Genomic DNA, 23,513 nt, shown 5'->3' on the forward strand with positions numbered 1-23,513 from the left:
AGCTGTCATTCTAGGCTCCTGGTGTGTTTGAAGTAGTCACGCAGGCGGGTGGATGTGGTTGAACAGTGACGACACATCTGGTTTACATAAAGCCACCTGGTGACTCGCACTCACGCCCATTCAGCATGTAGCGAAGTGAAAAAAGCGAGGGGGTTTGAAACTGGAGAATGTGACAACATTGTTTTTTCCATGTAGGTAATATCAACAAGCGAGTCATTTCTTCCTCTCCACTGATGCCTTCTTTGATTTAACTTACCGTGCCCGTTAAGTACAGTATCAAGGAGTATAACCCGCAGACGGGAACGTTACCGGCCAGCTGCTGTGCTGAAGGAGGTGAGTGGAGCTGACTTTCATTATGAACGTGAACGACATGACTACAAGCTAACATTACTTTTCTGACGTTACTATAATTTCTCAAACAGTGACCAGGACATTTATTTATTGAACTCAATGGCAGAGAGGCCTTTGTAGTACTTTCGGTGTCGGGTTATTTTCATAGTATTTTGAGTTAACCTAACGTTACCTTTTCACTTATTGAACTCAGTTTTTTTACTCTTCGATCCACGTTAACGCTAGCAAAGCTACTGCACCGTGGAAGCATTAAATTAGAGCTAGACATAATTAACAGTCGGAACAATATGCTCCAGTTGAGCAAAATCACTTTAGTATTTATTTACCTATAATGACTTTTTTTGGCTTTCAGTTGATAACTTTATATAAGCTGCTTGTGTATTTACCACGATAGCAGCTATGGTAACGCTACAATTATTGAAACAGTCCTGCTGTGCTGGTCTCCAGACTGTTGCAAGGCAACTTTATTTGTATTGTATTCAACAACAAGGCAATTCAAAGTTCTTTACATAGAGCATAAAAGGCATCGAGACAGAATGTAAAAGCGACTCAAGGCAATGTAAAGAGACATATAAATACAATTTAAAAATATTAAATTGGAAATAAAAAGACGCTAAAATTGAATAAGACCGATAAAACAGGAGAATAAACGTTACAGTGCAGTGTGAGATATTAACCTTAATTTTTTTTTTAAAGGCAGTGGCAAACAGAAAAGTCTTCAGCTGTGATTTAAAGGAACAGAGTTGCAGCTGACCTGCAGTTTTCTGGGAGTTTTGTTCCAGATATGTGGAGCATAAAAACTGAACGCTGCTTGTCCATGTTTAGCTTTGACTGTGGAGACAGAAGGCAGACCTGATCCAGACGACCTGAGAGGTCTGGATGGTTCATAGCGTAGCAGCAGATCAGAAATGTATTTTGGCCCTAATCCATTTAGTGCTTTATAAACCAGCAGCAAAATCAATTCTGTGACAGACAGGAAGTCAGTGTAAAGATCTGAGAACTGGAGTGATATGATCCTCTATCTTAGTCCTTGAGATTTCTCGAGCAGCAGTGTTCTGAATCAGCTGCAGCTGATCGATTTTTGAGGGAGACTTGTGAAGACAGTTACGGTAGTCAAGTCTACTGAAGATAAATGCATTGACCAAGTTTTTCCAAATCCTGTTGATACATCCTTTAATCCTTGATATATTCTTCAGGTGATAGATGGCTGACTTTGTAATTGTCTTAATGTGGGCTTTGAGATTCAGGTCCATGACAACACCAAGATTTCTGGCTTGGTTTGTGGTTTTTAACATTATTGATTTGAAGCTGACTTTTAATCATTCTTCCTCGGCTCCAAAAACAATTACTTCAGTTTTATCTTTGTTTAACTGAAGAAAATTAGACTATACTACAACATGGCTACAGTTCTCTAACTTAACTTGCTTTAGCTAACTCTTCCAACACACACACACACTGTCTCCAGGTTTAGGCAGCGTGTTTTAGTATCTACTCTATTACATTATTTTGGAATTTGAGGAAGAGGAGGATACAGCTCGGGCTACTAATTATAGGTGAAGAGGCGTGATCTATTATTAGTGTTAGCAATGCAGGCTCAGCAGTGTACTGTGACAGTCTTATAATGTGTCCCGTACCCCTGCACCAGATAAGTAATATGGTTGGACAGGATATGAACCTATCTGGGACTCATCTTAACAGAATTCCTGGACTATATTTGAAAGCATTACTTGTCAATGCATGTTACCACAGAGCTGAAGGGAGTAGCCTGTCCCGGCTAAATATAAACCTAAGGGTGACCCCTCCGCTCCTTTTTCATTTTCCACAGTGTTGACATAGCACTTCCCTTCTCTCATTCACTGTGAATACCTACCTGTTGTCTGGTTTTCACATTATTTTGGCAACAGAGCCACAAGTCCAGTATAACTAGACATGAAGATAAGAAGACAAAACAGCAATGGAAACTAAAAGTATGATGGCTGAAACCATCTTTAAAAGTGAAATCCAGTTTGGGCGAGTTGACACAGATATTTTTGTTACTATACAAGTCCAGCAGCATTTTCCTGAGGAACAGGTGTTACTACTCAATCACCAGAGTTGCAGCAATCAGTTCAAGGAAGTGAAAAAGGGCGTAATCAATTTCAAAGTATATTTCTGACTGGTTCTAAACTAATTGTGTATTTATCATCACTGTAATATTAGACTAAGAAAAATCCTTTGTCACAGCATGATATGTGAGTAGTGAGGTTGCTCAGTTTTTCATGAATATTTGATGAATTATTTTTAATGATGCATGCTTCTAAAGATTCTGATTAACACTCTTACTATCGATTTATTAAATAACTGGCAGCAGACACAGGATAGAAATGAGAGGAATGAGACTCAGCAGCTTAGTGAAATAAAACAAACTGTAAGTATGAGCATGTAAACATGCATATATTAGGCTCAAAGCAGGAGAGAGAGAGCTGCATGTTTTTTCAAAAGTAGGCCCCTGAACACACAGGTTAATCTAACCTGTTGTGTCTGAGCCCTTTTGAAACATTCATTAACTAATTGCTGAATTATTTACTGTTGTACTGAATTGGTTACACACAACATAATGGTGTGTGTGTGTGTGGGTGTGTGTGGGTGTGTGTGTGTGTTGGGGGGTGTGTGTGGGTGTGTGTGTGTGTTGGGGGGTGTGTGTGTGTGGGTGTGGGTGTTTGTGTGTGGGTGTGGGTGTTTGTGTGTGTGTGGGTGTGTGTGTGGGTATATGATAGGAAATGCGACGTCATGCAAGAAAGAAGAATGTTATTTTGGCCGTGCTGCTTATTGCAGGGGGACTGTACTTCATTAACCATTCCAACTTCCTCATTTCTGTGAGTACACACTCATTCTACCAAGCACACACATTTCAGCCCATGAGATGATTCACATGTTCAATGCTTACATGAATGAAGTACATGTATACATCCTTCTCAAACAAATATTTGTTCTGCAGGGCTGGACAAAGTCACACCAACCAACTCCAAATAAGTTGATCTGGGAAGCGGAGAGGTTGGTTAGTAAGGAGTCCTGGGTGGAACGGGGAGATTACCTGCCTCTCAATGTGTCCTACGAGCTGCTTGCAGGAGCACCATCCACTCAACCGAGTGAGTGGCACACTCTCCTCTTCTCATTTCACCGTTTGTACATCCTCGATTCCTTCCCTCGCTTCCTTTCCTCGCATCTTAGTCCCTCCCACCCGAGAAGCGAACGAAGGAGGTGAAGAAGAGACATGAGGAGACAAGGAGGCACAAATTAGAAAAATGAGAAGGGTTTCCAAGCTGTCGCCTTGTCACAGGTCAGAGCTGAACTCTTAAAAAATCAAACAAAAAAAAAAACCCAGCGGTCTGATCATGTGTCTGATACATCGGATAATGACACAGCGGATTATACAGGACAATACGTGAGAAGCATTTTTTCCACTGCCCTTCACATTTGCATATTTGCACCCTGGACTTGCACAGAACAGTGTTGCAGATTTTTCATTATGAATGTGACACTGTTGTACATTTGCATATATATAAAACTACATGTGAAAACAGACAATATGGAAGCATAGTGAGATTATGTCTTAAACAAATTAATTTCCTAATTTTCAACAAGTCTATTTTTAGAAAAGTAAAGACTTTTAACCCACAATGACCTGGTCAAAGGTTGATTGAACGTGTACTGTCAGGTGTGTAGAGACAATAAGTAACTGCAGCTGGACACAGAAAAATACTCATATTTGAAAGGAGAGTTTGAGCAACCAACTCTTTGTTGAACATTTACTGCTTCCACATAGTTTTAGATAGAGACTTCATTTGACCTTTAAACGAGTGATGAGACTTTGACCTACAAATCTTGAATTTACATGTCAGACATGTAGATGTCTTCAGACCCGGGCTGATGCAAGAAGGAGATAAACATCACTTCCTTTGTCCACTATTTTGCCCGCTGCTACACTGAAATTTCGTAGGGGGCTCTATTCAGACAGTTTGCATCATTGATAGAATATTGTCATGTAGACGTGTTCAGGCCGGGACTCTTATCAAACATGTAAAGTTTGGTGCAGACTGGAGCATTTACTATAAAGTTATAGCAACTTCCTCTGTCATGGCGAAACATCAAATCTCAACGGTTTGAGGATGAGAATTTTCTGCAGGGTGAGACATGTCTGTCTTGCTCTCACTTGCATCATCAAAATTATGCAAGTTTTGGGCCCATTCACTTGAATTTCAATTAGTAAACAAAACTCTTGATGAGTTTGTGTGTAAAACAAATTAATTTCCTAATTTTCATCAAGTTTATTTTTAGAAAAGTAAAGACTTTTAACCCACAATGACCTGGTCAAAGTTTGATTGACATGTGTACTGTCATACTCATATATTTGAATGGAGAGTGTGAGCGAACCCACACCTTTTTGAACATTTACTGCTTCCACATAGTTTTAGATACAGACTTCATTTGACCTTTAAATGAGTCACGAGACTTTGACCTACAAATCTTGATTTTACATGTTTTTTTTTTTTTTTTTTTTTAAATCTTTTACTGTTTTTGAGATATTAGAGTTTGAGTTTTAAAGTCTTTTGTTGCTCCCCCTGTTATTTTATGATGAGTGTGTATTGCGGAGTGTTTCACCACAGGGAGTGACATAACGAAGAGCAGTTGGAGAGGAGTACACTTCTGGTGAAATCTCCATAAATCCCATTACTTTAAAAATCACATTTTTTGTAGGAAATTTCGTTGCGAATCCATTGATACAGGTTTGAAAGTGGTCAGACTTATAGTTTAGACGTCAGACACCTCAGTTTGACACAAAGTCCATGCCCAGAGATTGCCTCCCCATTGGTTTACATTGTAAGGTGCGATGTGGCACTCCAACTTTCGGGGCTTATAAAATCTAAACTGTTCGAGTTATTACAAAGTTTTTAATAACTTTTGTTCAGCACAGTGTGATAAGTCATGTACTAAAGTTTGAAGCCGATACCATTAACGCCCTAGGAGGAGATAGCGTTTGTTCGGGGTCCAAAATTGGCACAAAGTGGAAAGTGAATTGTGGACTTCCTGTTGGATTTAGGGGTGATTCTGGGATGTTGGAACACCTTGAGCCTTTTCTGAGTCGTGGGCCCAACTCAACAAAATACCAGTTACTGAGAGGGTGCCTTACAAAAGTAATTCAACTTCTGTGGGATCCAGAGCAAAAGCTTAAGCAAGATTTTAAATTTGGCCCTGGTAGGTCACTGGTTAAGATGCATGCAACATAACAGCAATGTCAGCGGTTTGAATCTGAAATCAAAAGACTTTAAGTGCATCCTTTACAAGCAAATAACCGAGACAATGTTTAGTACTATAGGAGAAGTGTTTAGAAGTGTTTATAAATGTTATAATGGTAATATAGATCAATGGCTCTGCATTATAGAAAAAACCCTCATATTTCCCTGACATCTTTCAGGGTTTTTATCTGTTGGGTTATCATCGGTGAAAAGGAAGAAGGGCAGCTACCTGATCCCCACCTTGCAGTCCCTCTTCTCCCAGTCGTCTCCTGAAGAGCGCTCCTCCATGGTGGTGGTGGTACTGCTAGCAGATTTTGATGTCAGCTGGAGAGTCACTACGGTGAGGGAGATCAAAACTGCATTTGCCTTGGAGCTGGAGCAAGGCCACTTGGTGGTCCTGCATGTTCCTGAGGAGTGGTACCCCCCTCTTACAGGTACACTGCACATGCTATCTAGTGTACGAATACATTCATAACCCTGTCATGTTGATGTCGTGATGCTAATACAAGTCTTTCTATGGCCCTCCTGCAGGTCTAAAGAGGAACTACAATGATGCTCCTGATAGAGTGTCGTTCCGCTCCAAGCAGAACCTTGATTACTCCTTCCTGATCCACTACAGCACCGGCCTTGGTCAGTATTACCTCCAGCTGGAGGATGACATCTCCTCCGCAAAGAACTTCCTCTCCACCATCAAGAGGCATGTTGAGGAGCAAGAAGCAAAGAAAACCACCTGGGCAATGCTGGAATTCTCCAGCCTTGGCTTCATTGGGAAACTCTACAGATCAGCTCACCTTCCTCTCCTGGCCCGCTTCCTCTTCCTCTTCTACCAGGAAATGCCCTGCGATTGGTTGATGTCACACTTCCGAGAGCTGCTGACACAGAGTAAGCCAATCCTCTTGAAACCCTCACTGTTCCAACACATGGGGACTTTCTCTTCGTTCCAAGGGATATATAACAAACTAAAGGACAAGGATTTTGAGGAGGGGTTGTACTCCAATCCTCCAGCAGAAGTTTACTCCAATATGTCCACTTACCAGAAACACTTCCCCAAACTGGCCTGGGACGCTGGGGAGGGATTCTTCTGGGGACGCTCCCCAGAGAAAGGAAATTACCTGACTGTGGTGTTCAGGGACCCTACAGTGGTGACAGAGATATTTGTAGAAACAGGCTCGGGGGGCAAAGACCTCCTTGAGTCAGCTTCGGTGGAAATAGGCCACAATGTGGTTACCATTGACAAAGACAAGAAAAGTTGCAAAGAGTTCCAGTCAGTGGGGACAATGGAGAATGGGAGGTTTGGGATGCAGGAGGTAGACAAAAAATATGGCTCTGAATCTTCCTGTCTGAGGATACAAGTCACAGCTGGGCAGAGGGATTGGGTGATCATTAGGAAAATCAGGATCGCAACAAAGCCAAGAACACCTCCACACCAAGCACAGGTGTGAATTTGTTTTTCCTGCCAGATTAATAATTTATCTCTGTTTGATTTGCTGGACCTTGTGTACTGACGAAACACAAGACTATCGTGCCTTGTTAAACTGTTTCATCGGTGAAACTACAATCAAACGCTCAATTATATTGTAAAGCCACTGTATATGAAGAAAATGTTTGACCAAGCTCTGTGATGTTATCTCTTCAACATAATAAGGAGATTTGCAATGATAAAAGTTATCAGCAATAAGAAAACAGTTCTATGTGTTTTGTATCAGATTGACATTTTAACTTTCACAGGAGGTGTTTATTTATATTGTTTATTGTCTTTTTAAATGTTGAAGTGTGGAGGAGAGAGTAACTCAATGAAATCCATGTGGTTTTATAATGAGTCATGAGTCACGAGGACAGGGCCATTCTGTGTTCCAGAGGATTGTGCAGTGGTTTATTTCTCAAAGTATTGAAGGCAGGTTTAGATTGTAAAACATAATGCACTCAATAAAAAAACACGTGCTTGTATAACCACACCAACAGCCTTACATTGTACTGGACCTTGTTCATGCTACCGTTTTAATTGAATTATATGTTAAAATTTACACCTCATAAATTGGAGTATGTCTGCTCTTTCAATGTCAAGTCAATGATGATCAACTACATTTATGCAATATATGTGTCCATTTTATAGTAGGTGTGTTCTACATTTTTCAACAGTTCAAGATTCAGATTTTCTTCTTCATATACCCATAATGCTGCAAAATGTTGCTAAACCTATCCCAGAATTTGAGTGGGCACCAAATCAAATCACTGACTGACAAACATGCATATTATCTACTTACAGTCTACTTCTGTTTCCATGAAGGAGAGAACAATATATTTATTCTTTTGCAGTGTTTAACGGCACTGGAACTCTTATCTTATCTGGCAAGTTCACAGAACAATCAGACATTCTAGACGGAACAGCAACTAATAAGCGCAACAGAGGTAGAAACCAGAGAGAGAGAGAGAGGAAGTAGGCGAGAGGAAATAGTATGTGGATGTAGACTGACAATGTGGATTAAAAAACCTTCCAGTCATTGATCATCATGAGTCAAACATCCATAACAAAAACCACTGTGAGTATGGTCAGCCATGCTAAAAATAAGCAAAACTTGGCTTACAAGGTTTGTTTTTTTGAAGGTATTTTCTCGTCCACTAAGAGAATTAAATGTCACTGGTCTTGCTGTGCATCTCTGTCTCTCTGTTTGGAGGATGATGGTTTTCCCTGGCTCACTACTGACACGTTGCATACTGGTTTCCCCTTGCCAGTATCGGGCCTGCTACCTGTTCCCTTTGCAGTAGCAGGCCTCAACGCTGCATTCTCCTCAGTATCCTGTACAGCTTGTTTGTCCTTGGCAGGCTGAGCATCAGATCCAAACACTACTGCCTGCAAGTCTTGGTCTGTCTGGTTAGCAGTTCTCTCGCCTCCAGTGACGGGTCGGGTCTGAGATGCTGGACGGGCTTCAGCTGCAGATGTGTGAATGGAGGACGGGGCAGCACCATCCTGCTGTTCACCCCCATTGGTCTGAAACATATGAGAGCAGACAGTAGCCACTTGCTCAGTCTTAAGAGACATGGGGACAGATTTAAAGCAAGACTGTAACTTTTAAAAGAAAAAATAACATTCTACCTATGCAAGATTAAATTCATAAGCAGTAAACCCAGGTGTTGCTGTTTTCAGCCTCACTTGGTCTTGTATGACTAGTAGCTAATGGTGTTAGCTACTGACCATTAGTAGCTACATAGTCTTGATGTCAGGTTGTTCTTTATCTGCAGCACACCACTCTCATGTGTTCCTATCTCGTTTCATTGGTGTCTGCCTTCTGACGGTCCTAATTAGATAACACTGCCCTCTTGAATTTTGGCAACCCATCCTAAATGATAACCTAACCCCTCACCCTGTGACCATGACACTTAACAGCACTGGGGCCATAAGTGACAAATACAGGATAATGCTAAATGCTAAAACAAATTTTGTAACAGTAGCATAAGTAAAGAAGAGTCATAAAGTAAACAAAATGATTCAGTAATGTCAGTTATACAGCAATATCTATCCAAAGTTAGCTAACATTAGCCACAATAAGCTACTGGACATACCAGACCACATAAGGCTATAGGAGCAAAACCCCTGAGTGTTCTGAATTGAGAAAAAGGTTTTAGAGAATTAAACTTTTCATGTTGTGGCAATTATGGGGAAATGATCAAATATAACATGATACTAGCAGAAGTTATGCAGTTGAACTGACTCAGTAATGTCAGTTAAACAGTAATATCTATAGTAATATCTATCTATATATTTGCTAATATTAGCCACCATGAGCTATTGGTCATACCAGAACAAGTAAGACTGTACCAGCAAAACCCGAGTGTGGTTGAGTGAGTACATTTGTTTGCTTATGAATTCAAAATTTCATTTGTAAGATTTAGAATGTATTATATCTTATTTCAAAAGTTTCATAGTCTGTCTTTAATGTACACTTTTAAAAAGGTGAACTAATTTGCTCTACAGTTTAAAGGACAGGTTCACAGTTTTTCAGTCTGTCTTGAGACAGTCAGGTGTCCATATGAACACTGAAAGATTTTCCTTGCTGTAATCATTCCTCTTGTTCATACTGGCTATTAAAAGATCCCCTTCAAATGTGCTTTTAATGTAAGTGATGGAGGCCAAAATCCACAGTGTGTCCACACAGTCATTATGTGCAATAATGCATTTAAAAGTTTATCTGAAGCTCATATGAGGCTTCAGCAGTCTGAAGTAGTCATATCAAGTGGACATCTGCCACATTTACAGTCTTTTTAGCATCTAATTTCCTCTTTGTGTTTCCTCTTACAGTGATTCCCTGTTGAGTTGCGGTGGAAGTATAGTAACAAAAAGAAGTTTGGCAATAAAAAGACTGTACTGTTGAAAGATATCTACTTGATTTGACACATGCTCAGAAGGAGGTGTAGGAGAATTTCTTAAGAATTTAAGTTCTCTGAAGAATTAAAAACACAGATTGATGAATCTTTCTCTCTTTACTCTTACATGCCAGCACGGAGAAGGGCACACAGCCGTTCTCCCGAACAACCAAACAGTCTCGGCTAAAATACATAAATATATAGTGATAAAGTAACAATGTCATAAAATAAGAAAGCATATAGCCTAACCAATAAACACTGCTAAACTCTTTATGACACAGTCAATTCCACTACCAGGTGTCTCTAACAAGATTCACTGTATCGGCACATACTGTGACACAATAAATCCCTTACAGAGGACTGTGGACTTTGGCCCCCATCACTTACATTGTTAGTGCATTATGAAGGGATCATCTAATGGTCAGTATGAGCAGCAGAAATGATTATGGAAAGAAAAACCTATTTCAATGTTCATTTGGGCTCCTGACTATTGGTTTAAGACAGGCTTGAAAAACTGTGAACTTGTCCTTTAATCCTTGAACATGACATTATACTATCTAAGTTTGCCTTTGACTGAAATATTAGGTATAAACTGAACCAAACTATATGACAAATATACCTATGTGACTGATTTATATGACCTGAAGTTGATCAATTTTATAGCCCTCAGTTTTGTTTATAGAACAGAGGATTTGTAGAATTGAGAGAATATATATCAAGCATAATACAGTAATGTGAATAGTAAGCTGGAGCAATTTAGAAAGAAGGATATGCAGCACAGACATTATGCATACTATTCCATGCACGATGAGTAATAAAGGATCAGAGACAGCTTTTTTTGTTTCCTGAGGCAACATGCAGAGCTTTGCTAATTTCCGCTGGCTCTCCACAGGGACAGAACCCTGGCCTACAGTTGCTCAAATTACTTCCTGGAAACAGTTTCTGGAATATGATTATGTTTTGCGTCTCCTTTACTCCCCAAAACAATTAGGCTGTGAAGTGGCAGGAAAAGTGTGGTCATAGTATTGTGCAGTGAAGCATGTCTCCCTCCAGGTTTGAACAAATGAGCTACACAAAAAGATTATTTCTATGTCATCACGTACTGATCCAGTGGTTTAGGAGAGTCAAATTTCCTCTAAAATGTGATTTTGAAACATCCAAAAATTCCACTATGATTTAAAACTCAAAACAAATGTTAAATTTTAAAATAATTTTCCTATCATGAACACAAGCACTATATTAACTTAAATTTTTAATTTTTCTTCAAAGGTCTGTGTCATATATGATATGAAGGTAAAATTAAGGTCACAGATTTATTAGATTTTCAGATATCTAATTGTAATATCAATATTTCAAGTGTTGCAAGTGTGTTTGTGTGTGGTGGAACAGACTGTGGGTCTAACCTGCTCACCAGCATCTTGCAACCCATCTGTGTTTTTGCTGCCTCTGTGTGGCTGAGACTTGCCAGTGTGCGGTACGTCAAAGCCCCAGGACTTCAGTCTGTTGAGACCCTCCACGGAGCGGCCTGTAGGATTGATGCGATGAGCTGAGATACAAGCAGGTAGATCCCCCGTCTCCTTAAATTCTGGCCATGCACTGCCCCTCTGTGGTATAATTCACAGACACGCACATAGGGAGAGAGTGGATCATTTTTAGGCAATTTTTAATGAAGAGAGAAAATGAAATAGGTTTTAATGTGCTCTCACCTTAACCACTCCTGGGAGAAGATGCCCTCTATCATCGGCAATGAAGGTGGTGTGACCGTCCTGTGCAGTGGGTCTCTGCACGCGCGCGCGCGCACACACACACACACACACACAAACAGTGAGCTGAAGTGATGTCACTTATCAAATTTTCAGCTGACAGTGCTACCTTTGGAACCACCAGGCAATGTGAAATACAACTAGTATAATACAACAGGACAGAAGTGCTGATACCTCTTTGAAGCGCTTTGTCTTACACCAGTTCTGCAGCCGCTGCGGCTTGAAGGCGGTGTCATACTGACGATAGAAAGTGTTGTGTCAGAATAAATGAGTAAACGCAGAACAGCAAAATGTTTGTTCCTCATTTTTTCACTCAGTGGAAGACGTATATTTTACCTGGTTTGCAGAGTAACTTGACGACATTTCTGCATCTGACTACAGCCGCGTCTTTTTTTGTTGACTCGTTGCTTAGCAACACAAACGACTTGTCCTTTCCGGACTTTTATGGCAAGACACTAGGCGCATGCGCACGAGAGAAAAAAAAATCCACAACAAACACGATTTAGTTTGTGGACTGTTTGTAGGTCGATTTCCGGGTCACGGGCAGGAGGTCGGAGGAGAGAGGAGACGAGGAGGCACAAAATAGAGAAATGAGAAGAGCCTATTTGAATCAATGTGTGTTTTTTTTCCTGTAATAACGATCGATTGTAGTTTTTGTTGTTGCTTCGTGTCTCGTAACCTGAAATGGCCTTGAATAACACATTTATTTTGGAAGATGTAACCGGAAGGTTTTAGTGGTTGGTTGATCTGACTACGGACAGACTTGGCTAGAGAGCATATCGTGTTTAATTATGCTTTATTTTCTCACACGTGGCTTCCATATAAATGTGTTTTGCACTTTGCACACACTTTGCACTTGAAGCATATCATGTTTGAAAACGAAGTTATTATTTTGGAATATTTGACCAGAAGTTCATCTATTTTCTTCCGCCAGCTAACACGCCTCCAGGCAAGGTGGTTAGTAAGTCCCTCTCTTGATACATCCATGATATATCCAGATAATTTAAGCAATCCGTTTATTTTTCTAATTAGGAACATACATCAACTCTGCCGCAGCATAACTTTGCAGCTCCGGGTGGGTGAGTTTACAGCGAATCACAATTTAACGCTAACTCTCAAGCTGAGCCATTTCACTTAGCTAGTTGACTTTTCATTGTTTGATATAGACACCTGGTCCTCCCGCTGATTGTCCCTGAGCCATGGAGGGTCCGTCCTCTCGTTTATCTGACACCCAAGATGGACCGCTGTGGCTGGCGGGCAGGAGAGCCTCCGGTGGGGGGGCAGAGTCTGACACTGCCCTGGACACGAAAACACACTTTCGTGTCTGTCGCTTCATTATGGAGACAGGTAACTAACCCACAGCATGCTGTATGTTTGATATGGAAGCTCATTTCCGCCATGAAAAAAAGATCAAAAGTTATGCATGACTAAAAAAAAATATGGTAGGTCAAATTACAAAATCAAAATTAGGAGATAGTAAGTACAAGTTTTTATATTTGACTATTTAAGGCTAAATTATTATTCACTATCATAATTCTGACTTGTGTCATAATTTTGACCAAAGTAATTTTTTATTTTTATCATTTAATTGTTTCTTTCATCTCCAGGGCTCCATAATAGTGAGATATATTATTCAGTAGAGGTGCACTAAGGTACTGGGGTCTCATTTATAAAACAGTGCGTAAGATCCATACTAAAAGTGTGCGTGCGCATAAAAGCCGGAAATGGCGTGCAGATTTATAAAACCCTGCGTACGCACAAATGCACACATATTTCCCTTTGTAAATCACAGTCCACCTGGGAATGTGCGCACATGGATCAGCCTCATATCCCGCCTTCCACACGCCCACATTCAACCATAAACGTTCGATGCAAAAACATTAATGAATATTGATGTACATGTGTCTCTCTCGCCACATCAATCACTCTCTCTGTCTTTAGACGCCTAGCCAATACGTGTCGAGAGTCAGTGTATCGGCTCCACAACTGACACTCTCCTTTGCGAGGCAGTGCTGATGAAATGTTGGGCGGACTTTAACATCTGAGTTGGCTGATATCTTTTCAAATTAAAAGATGCTCATGGAGTAATCCCGTCGTTTGTTTTTATAGATCACAGCTTTTGCGTGGGAAGTGGCGTACCCCTCTTTCAGGCCCCGTTTTGAGCGTACGCAACGATTATAAATGAGACCCCCGTTGATTATTTATGAGAGGGAGAGGGGTGGTGCAAAATGAGAGAGGCACGTCAAATAATTTTCAAATAATCGTACCTTCCTATTGAGTTTGTGTTTGAATGTGAAGGGTTAAATGAAGGAAGCCTCTTCAGAATTTAGAGATTTTGTAGATGGTAATCAGTATGTGACTCTGTGTGAATGAATCTGTCAAAGATGATGACATTGATTTTTTTTTTTTTTTACTGCTCCTTCCTTGCTCAGGAGTGAAGCTGGAAATGTGCTCGGTGCCCGTGGCTACAGCGTGTGTGTTGTACCACCATTTCTTTGAGCGTGTCAGCATGTGTGCATATGAACCCTACCTGGTGGCCATGAGCTGTTTGTACCTGGCTGGCAAAGTGGAAGAGCAGCACATCAGAACCCGTGACATCATCAACGTAAGCCACAGGTAAAATGCTTGGTCAACATTGGACACTAAAGGCTTTGTATTCTGCTGAATAGCCACATTAATCATTGATCATACCGCTGAGAGCAAAAATACTTGAGGTACAAGGCTGCAACTATGGCTTTGTTATCCATTAATCTACTGATTATTGGAAAATGCCCATGTCATTCTTTTGACAATGGAGAGAGATTTGTGTCATAATGATTGACATTCTGTGTGTAAATGTGTAATCTGTAAATATAAAACACCTTCCACAAATACAAAAAAAAGATTTGTAAACTCACAAAAATGCAGCCTTACTGCTGAACTTTTCCTCTGCTCCGCTCGCATTCACCGTCATTTTTCTGACGCTCGTTCTTCACTTACGCACTGCCCTATTCCTTAAAAGGAGTTACGATATCTGCAGTTTCCCAGGCAACGACACAGACGTTGTCTCACTTTTTGAAACAGCGCTATTATTTGGCCTGGCGGGGGTTCTTGTTGTACTATTATAGGGGAAACACTGGTGAGTATTCGTGTGTTTATTTGTTCTATGTATATTATTTAGCACACACTTTTGTATACATTTCTGTTTGAGTATGAAAGGCACGAGGATGCTTGTGGGCAACGTTCAGCTCTCTAAAGCGGTGGCTTGGCTGCTTCTTCAGTTGGCAGTTATCAGCCACTTCATTCTTTATATTTTTAATTTATTCTTTCAGGTGGGTAAAAGTCACAAAGCACTTCACATCTTATTAGTAGTGTACCCTTACTAACGTAGTTGTAATGTCTGTGTTGAACTGCACCGTGTTTAGTTAAGTTAACGTTACGTTGTTTCAGTGAGGCTACGTTAACTGTTGTAAGATATGACAAGTGACAGCATCCTGGTTAAGGTCTTTGAAAGAATGGCTGTTGGTGTTGATAGTTGTTTTTGTGTAGAAATGTCGTATTGTAGTTTTATTGTCCATTGTTAATATGTAGATTACGCTAAGCTAACGGTAGCTACTGAACCGGCAACTGGCTATGGCAACAGTAAACCTTCATGTTGCAGGGTGTGGGATTTTATATATTGTAAATATGATGTATTGTAAATAGACCAGAAGTAATACTAATCCAAGGTTTGGACCGGCGGAATGTTTGTTCAAAACTCTTTTTGTGTAAAAAAAACAAATCCACTAGTGTAGTACTGAGATCCACAAATGCTTTTTCAATTCACAAATAAAAACTGAGTTCACAAATGCTTGTTCAAAAGTTGTAAATCTGAGGAAGATATTCACAAATACTTTTCATTTTTTTGTAAATGAATTGAATGTATTCACAGATTATTTTTTTTATCTGAGGAATTAGTTTGTGTATTTGCAGATCCGATTTATATTTGCAAAATATTTTTGTGAGTTAACAGATCTTTTTTTTGTATTTGTGGAAGGTGTTTTATATTTACAGATTACACATTTACACACAGATTGTCGACCTGTTCTCACAAATCATTATGAAACAAATCTCTCTCCATAATAATATTTTGAACTTGCTTGTTTTGTACGAGGATAAGTCCAAAACTGAGAGAAACAGGTCCACATATGGCTGTAACTGACAGTTATTTTCATTATTGATTCATCTGCAGATTATTTTCTCCATTATTCACTTACTTGTTTGGTCTGTAAATTCTCAGAAAATACTGAAAAATATCCATCAAAGTTTCCCAAACTACAAGTTGTCATTTACATTACTTGTTTTGCCCAACCAACAGCCCTAACCCCAAATATATTCAAGTTTACTGTCACAGACAACTAACAAAAGCAGCAAGTAATCACATTTGATTGCTCTCCGCTTCCTCCGTCGTCTCAACCTCCTCTCTCCGCACTCTCCTCACCTCTAGTCCCTATCGGACCACCGCCGCTTCCTCGTTAAGATGCACTAGCACACATGCAACAACGTGACTAAATGGTCAATGGTGTGAGTTTTAAAACATGACATGCTTTTGGTGGATAAATGCAGAAGACGTAATCCTCGAAAAGTAAAATACTTGTGAGTGTTTTACTGCAGGACATTTTGAAAATAGCCAAACTCTTTTTTTTTTTTTTTATGCTCATCACTGTCTGTTTGGTGTGCCACGTGTTTTTGGGGTAGTCACCTCAAATGCTGTCCACTTCCTTCCCACCTTCCCTCTCTCCTTCTGTTCCTTCCTCCCAGATATTTCAACAGTGGCAGCGCTCCTCTAGAATGTGACAAGGAGTTCTGGGACCTGAGGGACAGCGTGGTGCAGTGTGAGCTTCTCATCCTCCGGCAGCTCAACTTCCACGTCTCCTTTGAACACCCTCACAAGGTAAGCATTTGTTGTCTGTCTGTATTTGTTTATTTCAGCTTCTCTAAATTCTTCAGTATTGGCATTATAATATTATTTTGTGGTTCAGGTTCAGGTTCAGTGAAAGTGATTCACTTACCTGTGATTGGCTGATAACCCTTAAACACATTATTCACTTGATGCCCAAACTAGAACAAATAAATGTAATATTTTATATTATTTAATATTCTTCTCTCTGTCCTTCTCTCCAGTATTTACTCCACTATCTGTTGTCTGTGAAGTCGCTGGTGAACCGCCACGCATGGTCTCGAACTCCAGTCGCTGAGACTTCCTGGGCATTGCTTAGAGACTGTTACCATGGAGCCATGTGCATTCGCCACACACCCCAGCACATCGCCATAGCGACGCTGTACCTGGCTCTAAACAGCTATGGAGTGGAGCTGCCTGTTGGGGAGAAAGAGTGGTGGCAGGTGTGTGTTCACTGTAAAGTGTTCTTAATTACAGATTGAGGAGAGAGGTCTGATCAAAAACGTATGTGGGCGAGGAAGAGAAAGAGGCTATGCATGTGGATTAATTTATTTTATTTTGTTAATTTGTTACTTCTCTCTGTGGGCAGAGAAGTCCAGGCCAGAACAAGTCGGTAGCAGCAGTTACTTTGCTAGTATCAGCTGCTCACCCAAGACGCATTTAGGACACATTGAGATCCGATCACTCAAACCACATTCGGAGGCGGTCTGGGCCACATGTGGCCATATTGATTTAGCAGTGTAAACGTATTGTGTCCTGGGCCGCATTGAAGAACTGCCTACTGAACTGACGATCTCTTTTTTTCCTGCAGACTAGGCACGGGAATTGCCTTGATGCCTCCCAGTCCGTGAACCCTCTGTCCAAAGCTGTGTTGAACTTGTTTGACAACAGGATAAACAAATGCATTTTTTCCTGTTTTTCCCATTCCCCTAACCCGTTTTCCTCTTTAAATCGGCAATTGGAATAGAAATTAAAGCTGCAAGCAGCGATTAACGGGCCCTTGCACCTTGCGTGTGTCAGAGGGAGCAACAGCCTTCGTATCAATACTGTAGATCTGTTGACACAGCTCTGAATTTTCAGGATTATCGGACACTGTGTGAATGGGTAAAATATTTCTTGTGTGCAGTACAGGAACTATGTGTCATTTAGGCCTCAGTTCCTGTTGCATGTAGGCAATACTACATGAGTGAAATATTAATGGTAATGGTAAATGGACTGTACTTGTATAGCGCCTTTCTAGTCTTCCAACCACTCAAAGCGCTTTTACACTACGAATCACATTCACCCATTCACACACATTCATATGCTGAATGGGTACGGGGTTACCATGCAGAGGAAATGTAATCATTCACACACATTCATTCACTGATGGCTGATAACCATCAGGAGCAATTTGGGGTTAAGTATCGCTCAAGGACACATCGACATGCGGACTGGAAGAGCCGGGAATCGAACCGCTGATCTTCCGATTAGTGGACGACCCGCTCTCCCCCCACTAATGCAGCAGTACATTTACCAGAGGGCAACTGACATGGATATACATTGAACATTGGACATTGCATATAGGAGATAACTATCACTTCCTGTGTCCACTGTGTGGCACTAGAGAACACCCACTAATTTTAATTGATTAGATTTTCATTGACATTTTCATGAATATTGGACATTGCATGCACCTCAAAAATGCCAAAGTAAGTAGTAGCTATAGACTAGTTTCGATGTAGACCTGAAATGCCCCACCCAAGCCCAATTGTGATACTAATTAAAATATTTACTAGTTTCATGACTATTTGCGCATCCTGAAGACCTAAAACGTGTTGGTAAAATGAGAATTGACACACAAAATCCAAAACAGCTGAATTCCTGTCTGGCAAAGAAATTTTTAAAAAAGTATTATGTCCAGAATGACAAGAGCAATTATCCCACCCAATTTCATGAACATCCAAGCACCTTTATCCCAATATGGTCCTGCGTTTGGGGGCGCTATGTAGCCCAGACACTACAGAACTTTGCAATTTTCAGCAGTTCTGGCATGTATGTGAATTTTCATGTTTTCAAGTTTCCCAAGCCCCTCAAAAATGAATGGTGTACTAGAAAAATAATAATTACTAGAAAATTCTGCAGTTTCTGAAGAAATTGCGTGTATGAGCTGCCAGCTGCCTGCTGCTGCAGGCTGCTACCAGTTGCTGTTACTGATACTGATGCTCCTGCTGCAATCTTCTGTTACAGCAGCAGTGTAAAATAAATTGTAGCGCCACTCACAGGAGAAATTGTATTAAATACCACAGACTTCATCAGCATCCCCATCTGTCCAACTTTGCTGAATTTCTAACCATGGAATATTACATTTAAGAGATATGGCAGTTGTCAAGTAGTATGGCACCAGAATTTTAGAAATATCAATTTATATTATTACAGTATCACTCCCTGTGGGTAGAATGGTATCAAATGTTACACACTTGTGCAGTGTGGCTTTGTGTACAACATTCCCAACCTGTATTGCAATCCAATTCAGTTTTGAAGAGTTATGGCCCATTGAGTGCATCAGGCCACGCCTTCAAACATTTGGTAATCAATTACAGACAAATTGATAAGTGACATCCAATAACAAATTAAGTTTTGTTTGGCGTTGTCTAAATATGGTATGTACAAAATTTGGTAACGATTAGATGAAATATGTGCCAAAAAGAAGAAGCAAAAAATGTGTTTACAAAAAAATTGAAATGGCGGAAAACATTTTTAGGCACAAATGGGTGTGGCTTGTATCAGTCTACTTGGCATAATCCAAGAAATAAACTATGTAAAAATTGTTTGGATAGGCTTCACGGTTCATGAGTTATAAGCCAAAACATAAAACACATAATGACTGACCACATGGTGGCACTGTTGGTCCCATGTTACAATATGTTACATATTTCCACATGGGTCATCGGTCAATCAAGTTTGAACACTTTAGCACTTTTAGTTGCTGCTACTCACTCCTGCCGCTAGTTTTCTTTAAGTAATACTTTTTTCAAATTTCGTAGCACCATGTACAGGAGAAATTGTATTAAATACTACAGACATCCCCATCTGTACAACTTTGCTGAATTTGTTACCAAGGAATATTACATCTAAGAGATATTGCTGTTAAGTGTTTAATTAAGTGTTTTTTTCTTAATGACCACATGGTCAGGCTATTGGTGCCATGGCTCAGTATGTCATAGAGATTCTCATGGAGTACCTATTTACCAGGTTTAATTTCATTAAAGACAATATAATTGCAGAAATATCATGTTATAATGCTACTTTAGCTTTACTTTAGCTAACTGTATAAGATGTTACACACTTGTGTAGTGTGGTGTTATGTACAACGTTCCCAAATTTGGTTGAAATCCAATTCAGTATTGAATAGTTATGACCCGTCAGGGAAGCCTTACTTCCTGTTGCATGTGGGCAATACTACATAAGTGATATAAATGCAGCAAACATGTGTCTGAAAGCAAGTGAATATAGGAATATACAGGAATATACATTTTCATTAATATTGGACATTGCATGCAAAATATATTCAAAATGGCTGACTTCCTGTTAGATGGCTCCAAGAGGCTTTTTTTTTAGTCTGGAGATGTTACATCTAAATACATGTCAAATTTAAAGGTGAGGGCTTTGACTTTGAAATTTTCTAGGGGGTGTCCTCGAGCCATTTTGCCACACCCAACCCCAAGATCATTTTAGATCTAGCAATGTAGTGTAGATTTTAATTGCGCAAGTTTTATAGATATAGATTTCTGCCACCACCCCAATAAAATTGAGGTTAATGGAATTTTGTTAGTTCAATTCAAAGTCCCTGTTAATCCAGTGACCTCACTGTGAACCATTTCAATGGAGCTACTTTGCACCAAAGAATTGGTTCCTACGGTATAAAAACTGTTGACAGTAGCCAGGTTTCCATTAAAATGTAGCAGAAATGTTAACTGAATTGGAGAAAATTGTGCATTTCCATCCACTACTGTGTGTTAATATTATTTGAGTACATCAAGATAAACAGTTGATGGTCCTAATTTTCCACTTTGGTGCCATCCTACAATTGCAGTAGAGAGATGATGTAATCCATAGAGCGCCAATCAAACCTCAAATAATGAAAAACAATGGAAATATGGAATTTTGATTGAAACGTGGTATTTGTTACATTTACATATTAATTTTAGGAGCATCTCCTCATCGCTCCACACAGTTCTGATGTTTCTGTCTCTTCAGTGGAAGCTTGAGTGATGTTTAAGTAACATGCTTCATGTGCAACATCATTTATTTACTAAGTCTGTTTCCATTGCACTTGGTTGCATTTTTTTTAATAATCAATACATTAAAGTCACTGGAAACACAAATCCACAATATCCTTCTAACTATGTTATTTAGGGTCTTACATATATAATAGTGAGCATCTAAAAAGTATTAGAAATTAGTTCTAATCCAGATTATAAATTGTCATTTAAGTTTTTGTAAACTTTCCTGATATTGGGTTTGAATTGGGCATGGTCATGCTCAGACATTAATTATGAAAATTACACAATAAATTCCACGGACCAATCATAAATGACGTGAAGTGCTGCGGTAAGCGCATCGTCTCATTTCCAGTTGTCGGAGTTTCTGTGTCATTGGTAGCATTTCTGCATCTCAACCCAGTTAGTTTTGTTATATTCTTCATTACTGCAGCAAATTACCCACTGTACACTCAAACGTACACTAGTTCTGCTCAAGCACTCTTAGCTCTCTCTTCCTTTTAGTGATTTTCTCACAAGTTACACAGTTGTTTACACGCTTTTCAGATTTGCTAGCTACTTTAGCTTAGCAGTTAGCAATGGCTTCCCTCTCTTCCTCTTGCCCTCCTGCTCTCTCTTGTTCAGTGTGTCTTATGTTTAGTTATTCCCCTGCCTCCTTTAATGATGATGGTACATGTAATAAATGTAGTATATTTACCGTGCTGGAGGCGAGGCTTAGTGAGATAGAAGCATGGCTCGGCACCATGGAAACCCAGTCATTAGCTACTGTAGTTAGCCAGCCCCCAGTAGCTGGTGCATGTGTCAGTCAAAATGTGATCTGCCATGCCTACATAGTCTTGAGAAGTGGTCTAAACACTAGGTTTTCTAATAGTTATTAAAGTTTATCTTGACACAGATTTTTGTGGATGCTTAATGAGCCATTGAACTTCGATATCATATATGCATTTTTACTATTTCAAGCCAAATTTCCAGAGACTAACTTTTTCACATCAGCCAAATGCAAAAACTTTTTAGGGATATTTTCAACAAAAAAAAAAAGAAATCTGTTGTTTCCATTCAGTTTATTCATTAAAAAGCTGGTGGATCTTATCCTGTGGGGATCCTGTTGCACATTTAATGGAATTTAATGCGTGTGCAGTATTCAACTTGGTATGTAGGGGGTATTCTTACAGAATGTCAAACACAAACAGTGGCTGTGTTGGTTACCAGCACTGCCTGCCCCACGCAGTTGTCTTTTTGTGGTCATGCCAACAGCAACTCTACAGCTTTGCACCATTGTGCAGATCCAGCCAGTCATGTAAGCAGAAATGCCTTTTGTTAGTGGTATGTATTAATTGCAGGATGTTGGCAATTATAGTTTCCCATTATCAAACAGTTTTACTAATGAGGTCTCTTTTGTTTTAGCTTAGATTTTATCAATTAGTATATCCAAATGCAAATGGAAAAAGAAGTCAGGGTTTGTTATGGTTTTCCGCTTCAGTTCTCAAGGCAATAAAATCTAGGTCATTTGAAATGGTGTGTGCGCCTTTGCTGCCTACTGTTTATTGAGGCCAGGTGTGGAGCTGAGGTCTGTGCTGTGTGTGTGTGTGTAGGTGCTGTGTGAGGACGTGACGAAAGCAGACATCGATGCTGTGATCTCGGACCTTCTCCAGCTCTACGACATGGAGGCCAAGTGTATCTGAAGGACGTACCTAGAAGACCTTCACATGGGAGACATAGAGAGTTGTTTTTGTCTACTGTATATGTATGTTTACATGTGTGTGTGTGTGTGTGACATGAATGTGTGCGTGCGTATGGGTAATTCTCTACATGTAACTGTCTGGGTTCAGGTGCATTTGTGTATTTGTGTCCCTGTTTCTGTGTGAGAGAGAGACAAACACTTTGTGTTGCTCCAATTGGTCTCTGAGCTGTGACAAAAATACACCTGCACTGCCAATTCTTGCCACCCTGGGGAGACATTTCTTGCTTTCTGATCTCTGATCTCGCAGCCCTGCAGAGTACTAATGTGCTCTGGAATATTACCATCAGTACTAGCTTTCTCTAGAACACATCCCAGCCCTCAACACTAGTGATCTTTTCACATTACACACATAACATATTTTAATTACAAGGACATTCTAAGTTCACACACTTGTTACAAATAATTCCATCAAAGAGTCCAGCAAATTCATGAAAAAACATGGGAATGTTGACCTCAACTCAATATTTAATTCTATATCCTAAAACATTTCAGCATTAAGATAATGTCAATAAATATTTTCATGTCAACAAATATGTAGTTGAGGCTGTCTTGATTGTCTGATTAGAATCCAGAGCACTTGCTGCATAAAACTGCATATTGAAGAGGAAAAGTGGATTTTCTTCCTAATAAATCACCTTAAATCCGAGGTCTATGAATGCACATGTGAATACATTCATTGACCTCTTCATCATAAGTGATAATGTGGTGATTATAGTGAGATATTTGGCAGCTCAGAGGCCTCTTGGTTTATTAAGTCTTTTCTTGTTTTTGCAGTGCTGCCACTCCCAGACATCTTTTCATGAATTAGTTGGTGGAGGAGCAAGTTGATGAAAAATATGT

The 23,513-nt window shown here is 39.8% G+C and overlaps 3 protein-coding genes across 8 annotated transcripts; 2 read left to right on the forward strand and 1 right to left on the reverse strand.

Annotated features, from left to right (window-relative positions):
* The first annotated feature begins 105 nt into the window (after positions 1-105).
* Positions 106-7,305, forward strand: zgc:101663 (alpha-1,3-mannosyl-glycoprotein 4-beta-N-acetylglucosaminyltransferase C). Its single transcript, XM_044352427.1, has 5 exons — positions 106-333; positions 3,108-3,206; positions 3,329-3,479; positions 5,807-6,061; positions 6,159-7,305. Exons 2-5 carry the CDS (start codon positions 3,111-3,113, stop codon positions 7,067-7,069), a joined length of 1,413 nt encoding a protein of 470 aa, XP_044208362.1. The 5' UTR covers positions 106-333; positions 3,108-3,110; the 3' UTR covers positions 7,070-7,305.
* Positions 7,306-7,914: 609 nt separating this feature from the next.
* cfap126 (cilia and flagella associated protein 126) lies at positions 7,915-12,212 on the reverse strand. Its single transcript, XM_044352439.1, has 5 exons — positions 12,089-12,212; positions 11,927-11,989; positions 11,696-11,770; positions 11,393-11,593; positions 7,915-8,616 (listed from the first exon to the last, which is right to left on the reverse strand). Exons 1-5 carry the CDS (start codon positions 12,113-12,115, stop codon positions 8,263-8,265), a joined length of 720 nt encoding a protein of 239 aa, XP_044208374.1. The 5' UTR covers positions 12,116-12,212; the 3' UTR covers positions 7,915-8,262.
* A 68-nt stretch (positions 12,213-12,280) lies between these two features.
* On the forward strand, positions 12,281-23,210 carry ccnq (cyclin Q). 6 transcript variants are annotated; one of them, XM_044352434.1, is made up of 7 exons: positions 12,281-12,367; positions 12,785-12,831; positions 12,919-13,099; positions 14,185-14,368; positions 16,532-16,664; positions 16,895-17,113; positions 22,525-23,210. In XM_044352434.1, the coding sequence occupies exons 3-7, from the start codon at positions 12,952-12,954 to the stop codon at positions 22,612-22,614; spliced, it is 774 nt and encodes a 257-aa protein (XP_044208369.1). In that variant the 5' UTR covers positions 12,281-12,367; positions 12,785-12,831; positions 12,919-12,951; the 3' UTR covers positions 22,615-23,210. The 6 variants fall into 6 exon arrangements, with proteins under 6 accessions (XP_044208369.1, XP_044208372.1, XP_044208370.1 ...); XM_044352437.1 differs by having other exon boundaries at positions 12,785-12,827; XM_044352435.1 differs by lacking the exon at positions 12,281-12,367 and adding an exon at positions 12,396-12,709.
* The last annotated feature ends 303 nt before the right edge of the window (positions 23,211-23,513 follow it).

This window comes from Thunnus albacares, chromosome 5 (assembly GCF_914725855.1).
Source record: "Thunnus albacares chromosome 5, fThuAlb1.1, whole genome shotgun sequence".
Lineage (NCBI taxonomy): Eukaryota > Metazoa > Chordata > Actinopteri > Scombriformes > Scombridae > Thunnus > Thunnus albacares.